The sequence below is a fragment of the Mobula hypostoma genome, chromosome 2, assembly GCF_963921235.1.
Source record: "Mobula hypostoma chromosome 2, sMobHyp1.1, whole genome shotgun sequence".
NCBI classification, from domain to species: domain Eukaryota; kingdom Metazoa; phylum Chordata; class Chondrichthyes; order Myliobatiformes; family Myliobatidae; genus Mobula; species Mobula hypostoma.
In genome coordinates, this window is record NC_086098.1 from 237,298,394 (window position 1) to 237,313,410 (window position 15,017).

The 15,017-nt window shown below is 42.1% G+C and overlaps 1 protein-coding gene across 2 annotated transcripts; it reads left to right on the forward strand.

The window, feature by feature from the left end:
• Positions 1-428: 428 nt before the first annotated feature.
• Positions 429-9,845, forward strand: LOC134337224 (uncharacterized). Of its 2 annotated transcripts, XM_063032060.1 has the most exons (6): positions 429-527; positions 988-1,311; positions 1,394-1,714; positions 2,443-2,532; positions 6,356-6,405; positions 6,651-9,845. In XM_063032060.1, exons 1-6 carry the CDS (start codon positions 473-475, stop codon positions 6,711-6,713), a joined length of 903 nt encoding a protein of 300 aa, XP_062888130.1. In that variant the 5' UTR covers positions 429-472; the 3' UTR covers positions 6,714-9,845. The 2 variants fall into 2 exon arrangements, with proteins under 2 accessions (XP_062888130.1, XP_062888137.1); XM_063032067.1 differs by lacking the exon at positions 2,443-2,532.
• Positions 9,846-15,017: the final 5,172 nt, after the last annotated feature.

The following is a 15,017-nucleotide window of genomic DNA, read 5'->3' on the forward strand; positions in this document are numbered from 1 at the left end:
TGCAGGTTTCCCTCCAAGTCGTGTATTACCCTGGCTGGCATATCTGTGTTCCGTCAGTGTCTGGTTCTGAACTTATTCTCATAGTATCGCAATGTTTACCTTTATAAGAGGGGCTGCAGTAAGTAAGCACCGTCGATTCATCGCCAGCTTCTGCGGGGATTTAGGTATGAGGACGTGAATACTAGTTTTGTTATCGATACAGATGTGTACATCCCAGAAACCATGCTCAAACCATGCTCTCTCTGGAAGTCTTTCAGAAGAATTCTCCATAGCCATTTGACCTTCTGACGCACTGATGCGGTAATCAAGTGTAACCCGCACAAAGCGCAGTATGGACGCAGTGGACCCGCCCCCGAATCTCGTCACCGAGTTGGGACAACTGTAGCTGAGAGGCTGCACAGAGCGGCAGTTGAGCTCAGTCCGACTCCTGGGAGTCGAGGGCAGCACCAGCCGACCACCGGTCTGAGGCCAAATGTTGATGAAACTATTATTCCTGTTCGTTACCGTTGAGATGTTTCGTGTTTACGGTGAGTGAGTCGGGGTTGGTAACTTTCAAACGTACCCTAGCAAGTTTGCTATACACTGCATTAAACATTCCGTGAAAGTGGGGAAATAAACTTCAGTAAATGAAATGAGAAATTATTAAGCTAGAATCTCATCAAAGCTGACGATAAACCGATTTAATAAATTACCAGTCAGTTTCTATGAGCCTCGCTCATTTTCTTTTGGTGAAGGTTATCTAGCGCACTGCTCCTCTCTGCACCTAAGCAGCTCCAAACCTAAAGCAGTATGTTTGGCGAGCCCTGACTGAAATGGCCCCCAAACCTCTCAATTTAAGGTCATCTGCGGATAGATAGAAAAATTTATTTTAGCCAATAAATGCAACTGAAAATTACAGCGAACTTTTAAACTGCAGGCAATATGCTTAATTTCTACTTAGTTCAATTCCTGATAATTTTAGTTAACTGATAATAATTGGTGTTACAGAATCCGAGCCCTTTCCTGTGAGTCCAGCTGCAATGACTGCAGATGTGGGAGATACAGTTGAACTGCCCTGTGAACTTACGAACAAACTAGAGTTCGCGAACAATGTTTTCTGGTACAAGCACCGTGCTGACGAACCCCTGGTAGCGATTAAATCCACAGACTGCCAAGAGAAAGGTTGTAGGGCTACTTTCAAAAAAGGCTCCGGAGATCGCACATCAGTGCTGGAAATCAAGGATGTCCGGCTGGAGGATTCAGGTTTCTACTACTGTGATGAGATGAATAGCTATCCACCGCTTGTGAAAGGACCTAGACTCCTTGTTGGAGGTAAGAGGACTCGGTAGTGAGATTATAATCAACCATGTACTTTGGTTACACTCCGGTTAACTATGTCCCATTCTCTGACCAGACAGCTCCACCAATCGGACGTACATGCAGTTATTTGTCCCACCGTCTGAGAGTAATGGGTCAGTTCCCCTGGTGTGTCTGGTCGGCGGCCTTTTGTCCAAACAGATTGTCATTTACTGGAACATATCCGGACAGATCACGGAAGGATGGAGCGATCCCGGTACGCTTGACCCAGATCAAAGCTACAGTGTTAGAAGTCAGGTGCTGGTCCCAGTGGAAACTTGGAGGAGCGGCGGGCTCTTCACCTGCATCGCACAACTAGGGGGTGCGGGAAAGACGAGGACTAAGAGCGTCTCCCATCCCACCATTCAACCAGATCAAGGTAAGGCGATGTTTTCACATACAATATTGATACTCATGTGTGGTGGAAAGGCGGAGCAGACTCGATGGGCCATACGGCCTAATGATTCTCCTATGTCTTATGTCTGCGGGAATGTACTGGCGATTCACTTCACCACCTTTGTCTGCCCAACCCTAGAGTCCTTTGAGTATCAGGGGGCAAACCTGGGCTTTTACTCTCTGATGTCCGTGATGTTCTCACAGTGCGGTTGGGTGCGGCCATCATGAAAGACAAGCGTTGCTTTTCAGGTTAGGAAGGTGAACCGTAAAACTGATTGGAAAGGTCAAGATGACTGAGAGGAAAGCGGGAAACGATCTGAGGAGCTGTATACATGAGCCGTTCTTCGGTTGTCTTGCCATGAGCTTTTGGTTGTCCATTATGGTTTAAGGATTAAGGGTCAAATTTATTCGCCATATATATTTTCATATGTTAGACATTTCCTGTGGTGTGCTGGTCAGGGCTCGACATTCAACATATATAATTAAAATAACTGATGTTATACTTAGGTGTTAGAACATCACTGGTATGGATGGTAACTAACTGTACAATTTGAATCAAGCACCAACTCGGACGAGATCGGTTTAAATTTTTGCTCTTGTTATTTGGAATGAGTGTACATCTTAGAATTTTTCACATGACAAACAAATGTAAGCCCGAATAAAATGTTCATGGAAGCTGTGATTTCACCAACAACAATTCTTTCTGTCCAGGCTGGTGTCTTCCCACAGCGATTCTCCTTGGGGTCCTTGGATTGCTGGTTATCGTCATTTTTACTTGCATCTCTAAAGAGCGTAAATCAGGTAAGGATTTGCTTTTGCTAGGCATATCCATACAACTGCTAACAGTTAACTCCGTCCCTTTTTCGAGGCACTGTATAATTGCAGCCAGTGGGTTTAGAACAGAGAACTCAGAAAATAGTTGAGGCAGGGAGTGGAGCAAATGGTACTCAAGTACCGGAGGGTACGGATCTGATGGATGGGATGTCTGAAATCCTGGAAACGTGTTTCTCGGTGTACTGTCCTTGTATTATTATTACTGTCTCAGTTTTTCCTCGCTCGAGCTGGTAAAACCTAATATACGACATAGCCAAGCGCACTCATTTCCCAATTGCTGGGAACGTTCGTACTATTCTAGAGGTTTTTAGTATTGTCGTTTTCTGAGGAGTTATATAAACATTGCTATGTAGCCCTGATTTTTAATTCTATTTGGTCGTGACTGTGGGGTTACCGAGTTGCAGGTAGTACTATTGGGAGAATGTATACCCTGTTCCTGTTGCATAGACTTTTATTTTCCTCTTTTAATTTTGCATATGTCTCATGTTTTTCACATTGATATTTTCTGTGTTTGGAAAGGCTCTATCTATGAAGTACGTTTTTCTCGCTTGTTTATCCTGCAATATTATATTCTGACGTTTATAATGGATTTTCCTATTAAAAAAGCTTCGGTCACAGCATGGTAATACACACAAAATGCTGGAGGAGCTAGGCAAGCCAGACAGCATCTATGGAAAAGAGTAAGCAGTCGATGTTTCGGGCCGAGACTCTTCATCAGCATTTTGTGTGTATTACTTTGTTATCCAGCACTGCAGAGTTTTTCTTGTTCGGTCATAATAAAATTTGAAGCTCGCTGACTCTAAAACTGAACCAGGCTTGCATTTATGGTAAGGTACAGTGTCTTTTATGAATTTACAGTCTAGAGCAAGATTTTAGTGAGTGATGTTCATCAGTTGATTGTGTCTGTGTGGGTAATCAGACTGAGTTAAACTGCTGCAGGATCCTGTAACGTGTTGGAATATTCGTGGTTTCTCTTGGCATGTTCTGGTTTATCACTTTGAATTTTTGATATTTTTGTGATTTTTGTGTTACCCACCTGGTCCTACATTGCTACAAGAAACCCCTGTTTCTGTGAAGTGGTCTTCAACTCTGAGACAAGTGTTCGACGCTTCATGTCGACATCTGGTCTGCTCCTCACATAGGAAGTCTTCCATGGTGGGTCATGCTCTTCAGATACTTAACCTTTTCTTCTGTGATGACAATTTCTCTATTTTTTCTCTGTGTTTTTATTGACGTTTAGTGGTTTGTACTGTTATTTATACTAGCGTGGAGTATTGAATCCACTTTTCGTCGATGAAAATATATCCTTAAAAGTTTCATCTAACTGTTGTGTAAATTTTTATATCTGTTATTCCTCTTCCTCCTTCTGTCCAAGGTAGTCTGTTCAAGTATGCACAGTGTTTTCTAAGACTTTTCCGTTCTAATTTTTTATACCTTTTCCAGATCGGTTTCGGACTAATATATCATACCAAATGAATACGTTAATATGGGTACAGCGGATGCGTTCAAGGCCGTGTCATATTTTTACTTTTGGTGGAGGAGGGGGGGACATGCGTCTCGAATAAAGGAGGTTTAAGGCGGTCTTTCACTACTCTAGCTTCCAAGTTACCCTTGAGTAAGGTGTAGCACCTGGTCAGCCGCCTCCCTGCACCCCCCACCCCCTAAACCCCGATCAGGGTTACATGAAGCCATGGAAGGAGGTAGAGAACGGTCGTATGGGCAACTGGTGCATCTGCGTATCGCCAGTCCTGGTTATGCAAACACTGACGCCAGGCAGACATTCTCAGAAGAGTATTTATAATGTTTGGGTAGAACACGGAATATAATGACGATAACTATGTCATAATTACCATTGAGCACTTGTTACTATGATTGTTTTTTTTCTCAGCTCAAGCTGGTAATATCTGAGGTACGGTCATAAAGCACACCCATATCTCAATTTCTTCGAACTTTCGGACTATCTAAATGATTTTTAGAATTGTGGCATTTACGTAAATGTAGCTTTGCATGCCTAATCTTTAATGCTATTGTATAGTGACGTTGGGTTGATATTAGTTGTAGATATTACTATCGAAGCAATGTATTTATTCCCTGTTCATGTTCTATAAACTTTCAATTTCCTCTTTTAATTCAGCATGTATCTGGTGGTTTTGATATATTGAATTCTTTATGTTATGTGTGTTTCGAATGGCTATTGAGTAAGTTGGATTGCCCTATCGGTAATAACGGATCGGTCACAATAAAATTTGCAGGTCATTGGCTCTAAAATGGAAAAGGCTTGTATTTATAGTAAACTGTAGTCTCTTTCATAGGTTTGGACTTGAGAGCAAGATTTTAATGAATGCTATTTGCCACTTAATTTGCGTGTGTACGTAACAGAATTGAGTTAAACTGCTGCCGGATCCTTCAATATGTTGAATTGGATTGTTTCTTGTTTCTCTTAGCATTTTATGAATGTATCGTGTTGCATTTGCTGGCATTTCATTTTATTTTTGATATTTTTCTGAACAACAACCAAGGTATGCCCGACGTTTACTTATAAATCATACCACTAACCCAGACAGCATCCTTGTACATTACTTCTGCGCGTCCTGCACAGTTTTTTTCTGTAATGGGACATCCAGATATGCATTCAATACTCCACATGCGGTCTGACTGGAGTTTTATATCGATGCAGCATTATTTCTATACTCTTATACTGAACACTCCAAACAATAAAGGCAAACAAACCATTTGCCCATGTTACCCGCAGTCATCCCTATCTTAAAACAATCAGTTTTGCGTTCCCAAACTCAGTACCAGTTGGACTTGCCACATACTGTTTCGATATCTCCTCGTGGAAGCAGTGCAGAAATCAAGTAGCATGCCTTTTTAGAGAATCCGGAGGAAGTTCATGAGCATGATTACGAGAATGAAGGGATTAACATAAGAGGAGCGTTTGGCAGCCTGGGGCCTGTTCTCACCGGAATTTAGAAAAATGCGATGGGGTGGGGGGTATCACTGAAACCTATGACTGTTGAAGGAACTTCATAAGGTGGATGTAGAGAGAATGTTTCCTATTGTGGGGGTGTCCAGAACTCGAGGGTACAGCCTCAAATATGAGGGGCGGCCTTTTAGAACAAAGGTAAGGAGGATTTTTTTTAACTGAAATGTATTGAACCTGCAAAATGCTCTTCCGTAGACAGCTGTGGAGGTCAAGACCGTGGCTATTTTTAAAGCCAAAATTGATAGTTTCCCGATTAGTCATGGTATGAAAGGTGATGGCGAGCAGGAAGCTGTAAGGAGTTGAGTGGAATCCGGGATCAGCCATAATGGACTGGCGGGGCAGACATGATGGGCTTCATGGCGTAATTATGATCCTATGTCTTATGCTCCTATCACGTTTCAATATCTCCTCCTGAATGCATTGAAGAAATCATACCCCATCTCAGTCCCCTGTAGACGTTACGAACTTGGGAATCCTTAAATCATTATTATATATTAAATCATTATTATATATTTAATATTATATATTAAATCATTGGTGTATACGATTCCATAACGAAATGGTGTCCGTATTTGGGAACTATTCTCATCTTGGCGATAATTGTCCTATTGGGGAATGAATAAGAAAGTTATGACGCAGCTGAGAGCCATTGGTGAATGTGAAATTATTAGTATTATCGCAGACCGATTGCTGGTACATTGGAGACTGTTGTAATGTTTGGGATTTCTGACATACTGGACATTTCTGAAAGTTATTATATATTGGCCAGATAATAGTTCTAACTCATACTCTTCCAATACACAGGGACACATCGGCAATCGGCGACGCGCCAGGGAATCGGCAGCGCGGCTCAGGTACGGACGTTCTTTGAACACCGTTCTAAGATTGACAATTTTGATGTTTAGGATTGGGTACTAAAAATGATGAGTAAGAAAGGAGTCAGCAGGGAATTATGATACTGAAGTCATATTTGATTAATCTGCTGGAGTCACTTAAGGAGGTGTCTTATAGAGGAGGGTCGGCACAGTAGTAACTCTGTTGAACAATGGTAAATCATGCTCTGCGATAACTTTAATTGCCAATATTTGGTACGTTCCAGTCACAAGCGCCGATCCTTTACGCTTCGCTCGACTTCGCTGCATCATCCTCTGCTCGCAGATGAGAAAGTGTTTGGTTTCTACTTCGGTGGATTACGGAGAACTGGACCGAAAATCGGGCTACACTAAAACCCTCTGAACAACTCAAGACCTGATGCTCCGGGATTGAGAGGATTTGTATAGGCTCGTTTATTATGTAAATAAAGTGCTGGACGAGCATTGATATCGCGATTCAGGCATTTTCTAATCCTTTAGTGAAGAACAGGGGCTTCTTTTTATAGATTACAATCAGTCCCATTTCAAAGCTTCTCTCTTTATTATCATCTTGATTTTATCTTTGTATGAATTATATATATTTGGAATGTGATTAAAAAGTACTCTATTGCATTAATTAATGATCATTGTAGGAGTTATTCCACTTGTGGTTTTAAATTACGCTGCAGATTAATCAGTTATTGTACGTTGCGTTTTATAGGATTGCCTTTATTTATTGCGCTTCTTTGCGGTTGTATTGTGTTCATTATGCTTATTATGCTTTCTTGCTGCTTCGCATCTGGAGCAATAAACGTTTTGTTCTATATATAAATTCATGTGCTGACGAATGACAATAAACAACCTTGTCTCTTGAATCTTGAGCTGTAGAAACCGCCACTTGGCAGCCTCCCGAAGTATTTGGAGAAGTTGTGCGCCCACATCTGATGAAGACGTCTTTGTCCGTTTAGGGAATACAGCGTGGTTTTAGACCATGAACCATAAGACCACATGGCATAGGAACAGATTAAGCCATCCGGACCGCCGACTTTGCTCTGTTAATCCATCACTGCCGATTAATTATCCCTCTCAACACCATTCTTCTGCCTTCATTTGACACCATCACTAATCAAGAAACTACCAAACTCTGTTTTGAAATATACACAAAATTTGGCCTTCACGATTGTCCGTCGTAATGAATTCCATAGATTCACCACGCCCTGGATAAAGAAATATCTCCTCATCTCGGTTCTAAAGGGACGCCCTTCCATTCAGAGGCTGTACCTTTGGTCTTAGATTTCCCCACCATAGGGAACATTCTTTCCTCCACATCCACTCTCCCTGGACCTTTAATTGTTCAACATGTTTCACTGAGATACCCTTCATTCTACAAAACTGCAGCCATCAAACGATCCTCATATGGTAACCTTTCCAGAACCAAAATCATTCTCCTCAACATCCTCTGAATTCTCTCCAATGCCAGCACATTCTTTCCGAGATAAGGGGCCCAAAACTGCTAACAATGTACCAAGTGCAATCTGACCAAATAATACCTGAGACATTTTCCATGAAGCATCGTCAAACTGGGTTTGAGGTTTCTCTTCGGCTCTCGTGTCCCCTTGAACATTTGGAAATTAACTCTATAGTTAGAAGAGTAATGAATTATTTAATTGGTTTTCAATATATTAGTAGTCATTTGAAACAATTTCCCGGTAGTTAGGTTCCCTCTAATCGGCGGAGGCAGAGACAGAGTTTCGGGAGTGACGTAATGGAATTCTTTGTTTCTGAGGCTAGACAGAAATGTGAAAACGGCAAACAATGCCGGAATAATTGGTTCTTTAAAACCTGATGCTGAACTTTTTTTTTATGAACTGTGAAAATTAAGGGAACCGCAGGATAGTTGGAGCAGTCCGATGAAACATCCTGTCGGCCAAGGTGTCACTGAGGTCCACCTGGAGAAAACCTCTCAACATCTACGGATTTCCCCAGACCTCCATCTTCTGGCTCAGACTTGATACCCTCGTCTTATCAGCAGCACCACACCGAGCCTCGGCTGAAGGGAAATCAGCAAAGCGAAGCCTTTTGGGAATCAGTAATGAAGTGATGATTGACTAAATATTAATCTGCTGGCATTTACTGTATTTTTGGAAATATTATTTTAGGTACAGTGTGTGAGTTACATATATTGTGTTGAGACGTAGCTTGTCTTGGAGGAAGGCATTCTCGTTTAGCCGCAAACACGTGTAAGATTAAATGACTCTAAATAGAACTTGAATTTGAACTAAATCATCCCACACTTCCAATAAGTGTGAAAAATGTTTGTGGGTCTAAAGCAGGGCGTCTACTGACTGTAATCAAACGAAGTTTCTTGTGTTTCTTCCATGATGTGTTTTCACTGTGTAAGTAACTCATTCTGTGCCTTCTTAAGCAGCATCCGTTAAAAGTAGAGGTTTCGAGCACACTCTGTACCTTCACCCATTCTCCTCTAGCCTTTCCTCTCCCACATCGCCGCTCTTTCGTGTGGGCCCCCCTCCACCTCCGCACCTCAGAGCTTTCTTTGTCAATTCAAGCAACTTTGTAAAGGTCTGAATTAGCACAGCCTTAAAACTCAGAGACATAGTCAGGTTTAACATCATTGCCAGATGTTGTTTTGCAGCAGCAGAAAATTGCAGTATATGGTAATAAAAACTAAAAACTACAATAAGAAGTAGATAGAAAATTGAATAAAATAAGTCGTGCAAAAAGAGAGGGAAAATACTGAGGTAGTCTGATGGGTTCGCTGCCCATCCAGATATCTGACGGCAGAGGGAACAACCTCTTCCTGAAACGTTTGATGTCTCTTCAGACTCCTGTAGCTTCTCCTTGATGATAACAATGAGACGAGGGCATGACAGCTTTTAGTTGTTCTTACCGAATGAAATGACACGGCTTTATACGATCCTTTACAAAAGTGCAGTTGAAAAACCCATCTGTCCAGATCGTCATTTCGAGAACTTTACGCTAGGAGAATAGACTTCGGATACACAGTGTAAACTCTATACTGGGAAAGCGGGTTTATGGGATAATATACACCAGTGGGCATTGAACGTCTCATTTTCAGATCTGACCCGTTAATCATTTGTCAGATTTTTAACCACACATCTATGACCTGTGAATTGTTGCTGTGCCTTTGCTCAGTTATAGCTGGACAAACCATGTAACTTTCCGGCCTGCCCACACTGATACCTCTCAGCCTGCACATGTAGGCACCTCGCATTTTCCACGCAGCTAATTGGATTATCCTGCCACTGCTTCCAGACTCCTCACCTGCAGACCATTTATTCCCACTTCTCATCCATAGTACTTAATCACTCACCGGACGAGTCGACTTCATCCAGTCGCTCCAAGCTTTTACTCTCCCCGGCTAAAGTATAGCACGTTGCCTGTTGTGTTTCTGTTTCCTCTCGTTTTGTGGACCGTTGTGACTTGCTATTATGCGGCCTATTATTAAAGTTATGATTCATCGCTGAATCTGCTTTTGGGTCAACATTCTTTTGCATCTCCTAACAGCAACGCTCTAGTTGTTCAATGTGTTTTATTGTACATTGTAACTGAGCTCTTCTTAAAAGTCTTGAATTTACAAGCCAAATTTTTCTACATAGATATAAAGTAAAATTAAATAGATCAGTTTAAGAAAACCAAAAATGATAAATCAGGATTTTAAAAAAGCATTCATAATAAACCATGTCTGGAAAATATGACTGAATATTCCTCTTGAAATATGTTTTCCAAAGTTGTCGAAGAAGTTGCTTCAGAGATGCCGCGAGTTGATGCTCCAGGGAGATAGTATATAAGGCAGGTCAGATAGTTTCTCAATTCGGTATGTTTGGAATTGCTTACATTTGTTTAGCTCACGTAAGTTCGGAGACACGAAGAAAGACATGCATCTTATCTGTAGCGGATTGATACCTTCATGGCCATAACTCTCGGGAGGCCGCTGAAAATCAGCATTGTGCGGCTGGAACTGTCACCGACTGCCTTTCCCGAAAGAAGACCTGCGACTGCACGTCATATCCGGATGGCGAAATCCTCTCTTCCTACTGCCCTCTCGCTATCGAATCAGATTACTAAGAATCAGATTAGAGTAGGAAGACTGCGAGAGAAAACAGAGAGCATCGCCAGAATGTCACGGGGCAGGGATGGGCCCATCACCCCTTCAACCATCTGCTGTAGGACTAAATTCTGATTTGTTTCAGAGGTGAACCAAGTAAAGAAGTAAAGGTAGCAACTTAAGATCACAATACATCGGAGCAGAATTGGACCATTTGTCTCATTAAGTCTTCCCCACCATCCCACCATGGTTAATTTATTATCCTTCTCAATCCTATTCCTCTGCCTTCTCCCCGTAACCTTTGACGCCTTTACTAATGAGGAGGCTATCAACGTCCACTCTCTGGCTAGATAAATTCCTTCTCGTCTTTGTACAAAAGGGATCTCCCTATATTCATACGGGATGATGGCCATGGTGTTTTCAAGAGGAGTGAATGAAGTTATGGATACCGTGAAGTAGACATACTTCGGGCGTGGATCGAAATCATAAATAACAAATATGGTACCACGAAGTTTGGTGTTGGAACATCAAATTGTTACAGTTAATATAAATGACCTGGACAAATGCTTCACAACTTCCTCAGGTCAGTTAGAAAAATAAGTTCTGAAAGGGCTATAAAGGGGCAAAGATTCTTAAAAGTAGAATAAACAAGTGTATAACTAACTGAAAAATGCAGTATAGTACGTGTAAATGCTACAGTCAGGCAGGAGATACAACAGCCGAACGATACACAGTCAACATTTTACGACCAATTTAATCCCCACCACCGTCAGATTTCTGACAGACAATGAACAGACTCATAAACACAACCTCACTATTTTTGCTCTGTTTTTGCATGACTTAATTAATTGAAATTTAGATTATATTTTAAATAATTTATCGTGTTTTTACGTGTTGCGTTTTATGCTGCAGCAGAACATCCAAATTGCCTGCTTTGATATTAAACCCGATTCTGATTCTGATTCGTTAGTAGTGCAATCTAGGTAGTGCAAAAGATCCTGAAGTTGCAATACTGTAATGGAATATCGCAGTACGTGATACTGCGATTTCACCTTCCAAATCAACCCAACATAACCTCACGTCGGAGTCCGGGTCTAATGTTATTCGACACTACCACTGTCAAATCAAGTGGTTTCACTTCACCTGGTCTGGAATTTTTATTAAGCACTTAAAGCTCTTGAATTATATTGGTCCTTAAGTTCTCTGCAAAAGAATTCAAACACTATATTCATTAGTTATGTCGTGAAAAATCATTCAGTAATTGTTGAATGGTGGGCTGATTTGGAAAGTGAAAGCATATTGGGTCCAGAATGAATTGGCCAACTGGATACGAAATTGACCTGGTGGAAGAAGTTAGGAAGGGCTGTTATTGAGACTGGAGAACAATGGCCAGTGGTACGCAGCGGGGATCAGTTCTGGGCCTACTGCTGTTTGTCACTTTAATAGTTTGAATGACAAGGTAGGTGGCATGGCTAGTAAATATACTTAATGGCACTGAAATTGGCAGTGTGGCAGAGAATGAAGAGGGTTCTCCGGGGCTGCAACAAAAAACGGGCAAAGGAATGGCAGGTGAAACGTAAATGAAAGGTGATGTATTTTGGAAAGAATCAAGGCTCAATTGCAATTATAAACACCTTCATGCGAAGATGGTCGAGGGGCTGTAGAGCAGTGCAGTGACGGGGGTAATAGGTAGAGGGGACGGGCTAATCAGAATTGTTGAGTAGATTAAATACCATGAGGGGGAACTTTTAAGATGATGTGTGGTTTTTGTTTTAATAGCCATATGGAATTTTTCTAGGAGCTTTTTAAAAGGGCTGATCGCTGGATGGCTGGTGTCCACGGTGTTTATTTTTTGCCTGCTTGTTTATTACGGAAAAATTAAACCAGAGTAAACGACACGGCCCTGAAAGTCGTTGTAGAACTGAGACTACAAGCCATAATTATATTAAGTACATATATGTCATTGTATAATACCCCGAGATTCATTTTCATCATAGTAAATAAAAGAAACTTAATAGAATCACTCTAAGTCTGCACAGAAACAAAGGCGGACAAACAACCAATGTACGAAAGACATCAAATGTTACCACCCAGGGAGATCGATAGATAGACAGATAGATAGATAGATAGATAAATAAATACATACATACATACATACATACATACATACATACATACATACAAACATAGAATTCACAAATGGAGAAGCCCTTGAAAGTGATCCCAGAGTTTGAGGAATCAGTTCACTTTGGGATTCAGGAACCTAATAATTGAAGGATAATAACTGCTCATGAACCTGCCGGTGTAGGATCTGAGGCTCATGTATCTCTTTCTAGTGGCAGCAGCAAGAAGAAATCCTAGCCTGATTGGTGCGGTTGTTGATGGTGGAATCTGTTTCCCTGCGAGAGCACTCCTTGCCGATGTATTCTGGGGACTGCTTTGCCTGTGTCACAACCACGGATTCGGCAACGCCGCAGATACAGCAATTGCCCTCGTGAAAATGCAGGTGTAAGCTGATTATTAATTCTTTGTGATGGTACTTAACACCATTCACCATTGTTCCGCTACTGCAACAGCCAGACCCTTCACAGCCATTCATAGTCGAAGTCGATGCATTGGATGTCGGCATTGGAGCTGTCCTCTCTCAAAACCCTTCTGCGGATATCCGGCTGCACCTTAGTGCCTTGTGCCTTTCTTTACTGTCATTTGACTCCGGCCGAGAGGAACTACGATGCCGGTAACCGAGAAATTCTGGCTGTCAAGAGGGGCCAGGAGGAATGGCGACACTGTCTGGAGGGGACAGAGCATCAGTTCTTGAGCTAGACATTTCAGAAGAACCTCTTCTACATTCAGGATGTAAAGAGAATCAACTGTCGTCAAGGCCGGTGGAGTCTCTTATTTACGCGGTTTAGTTTCATCCTCACCTTTCGTCCCGGCAGTTCGATTTATCTGAGGACATTGCCGATCTGAGCCCATTATTCGTCGCTCGTACATTGCCCTTCCGGTGACTGGGAAAGAGGCAGAGATGAGGGCAGTCCAACAGTCGGACCGAGGCCCCGGTGGGGGACCTCCCTACCGCCTGTTTGTCCCTGCTGCAGTGCATTACCAAGTTTTGGAATGGGGTCACTCCTCCCGTCTGGCTGGACATCCAGGAATTCAACGGACCCAGCAATTTACAAAGAAACAATTCATTGGCCATCTCTGTCCCAGGATGTCCGCGACTCTCTATATGCCTGTCCCACCTGTGCTTGGAACAAGGCATCAGGCCAGTATCCTGCGGGTCTGATCAAGGTGCACTTTGCTGTGCTTGAATAATTTCTCATGAACCGGTATTTCCTGAATGTAGTGGATCCCAACCTTGGGTCTACGAACTCCTCAGTTACAGGTTGGGGTCCACGGCATAACTAAGGTTGGTAACTACGGTCTGAACTCAATCACTTCCAAGATCTGGCGCCAGAATTGCGCCCCAGTTTCGAAGCAACGAAGACTAACTTGGAAGGAGAAAGATCAGGACGTAGGCCCTTGTAAAACAATTTGCAGCGGTCACAGCGAATTGCGCGTTCGTGATTGCCGAGATATCCGTAGGCTCGGAAGAGAACCGAAATAACGGTCAGTAGCTGAAATTAAGTCACGCGTTTAAAGCAGCCCGTGTGACACGTCCTGCGCAGTGCCAATTCACGCTACAGGTTTCCCGTTTACAGTTTAAACGTCAGTAAGTGCGTCCAACTGCAAAGGTTGTTCTGCGATACATGACGATGAACACTCGTGTGGACAGCGTTGTGCGAATCAGACAAGAAATAGGAGTTTTCATGCCACTTTTATTTGCTCTCGCGGCCGTGTGGCTCTTGTACGTTAGTTTTCAACCTGCTCTGCATTTTTCTGTAACTGCAACATTCATACTCTACATCCCTATTCCCTTCTAATAAGAAATTGGTTGGCTTGGTAGCTCAGTGCAGTTTTTCTATATTAATCCCACACCATTAATCCCATTCGGTCACAAATATGAGCAGATACTACGACTCCAGAACCATACGCGTAGAAAATTCTGGAGTTTTATTACCGTCCCGTTGAGAAAATTTTCTCTCAGCTCAGTCCTAAATGGTAGGCCCTATTTTTAAAGCGTGGCCGTGGTTCCAGGTACGTCCATTAAGAAAATCATTAACTCAGCCTGAAACCCGTCAGGCCTAAAACAATCATTTTGTAAGTCTTGTGAGCTAACAAACAATTCTTCTAAAGACTGTAGACATTGCCTTAGTCCTAACTCTAACCTTGTAATCAAATCCTTGCAACAAAAGCAGGCAGACTCTTATACCTGAACTTTAACTTTCAACGATTTGGGTACAATGAACTCCTAGGACCCCTGGCGCATCAACATCTTTCAGTCTTCGTTCATTTAAAATTTTATTACCACTTATTGATCGCTGTGCATGTCCTTAATTTTTTTTCCGTGTTGCAGTACATTTTATTTTCTTTGTACCTTGAACATTGGTTATAAATTTGTCATCTTAAGTTGAAAATGTTCTATTTC

Excerpts from the sequence above, each read along its gene's own strand:
- LOC134337224 (XM_063032060.1), top strand. The coding sequence starts at position 473 with ATGTTGATGAAACTATTATTCCTGTTCGTTACCGTTGAGATGTTTCGT. Across the intron at positions 528-987 it reads TGAGATGTTTCGTGTTTACG|AATCCGAGCCCTTTCCTGTG; the intron begins GTGAGTGAGTCG and ends TTGGTGTTACAG. Across the intron at positions 6,406-6,650 it reads GAATCGGCAGCGCGGCTCAG|TCACAAGCGCCGATCCTTTA; the intron begins GTACGGACGTTC and ends GGTACGTTCCAG.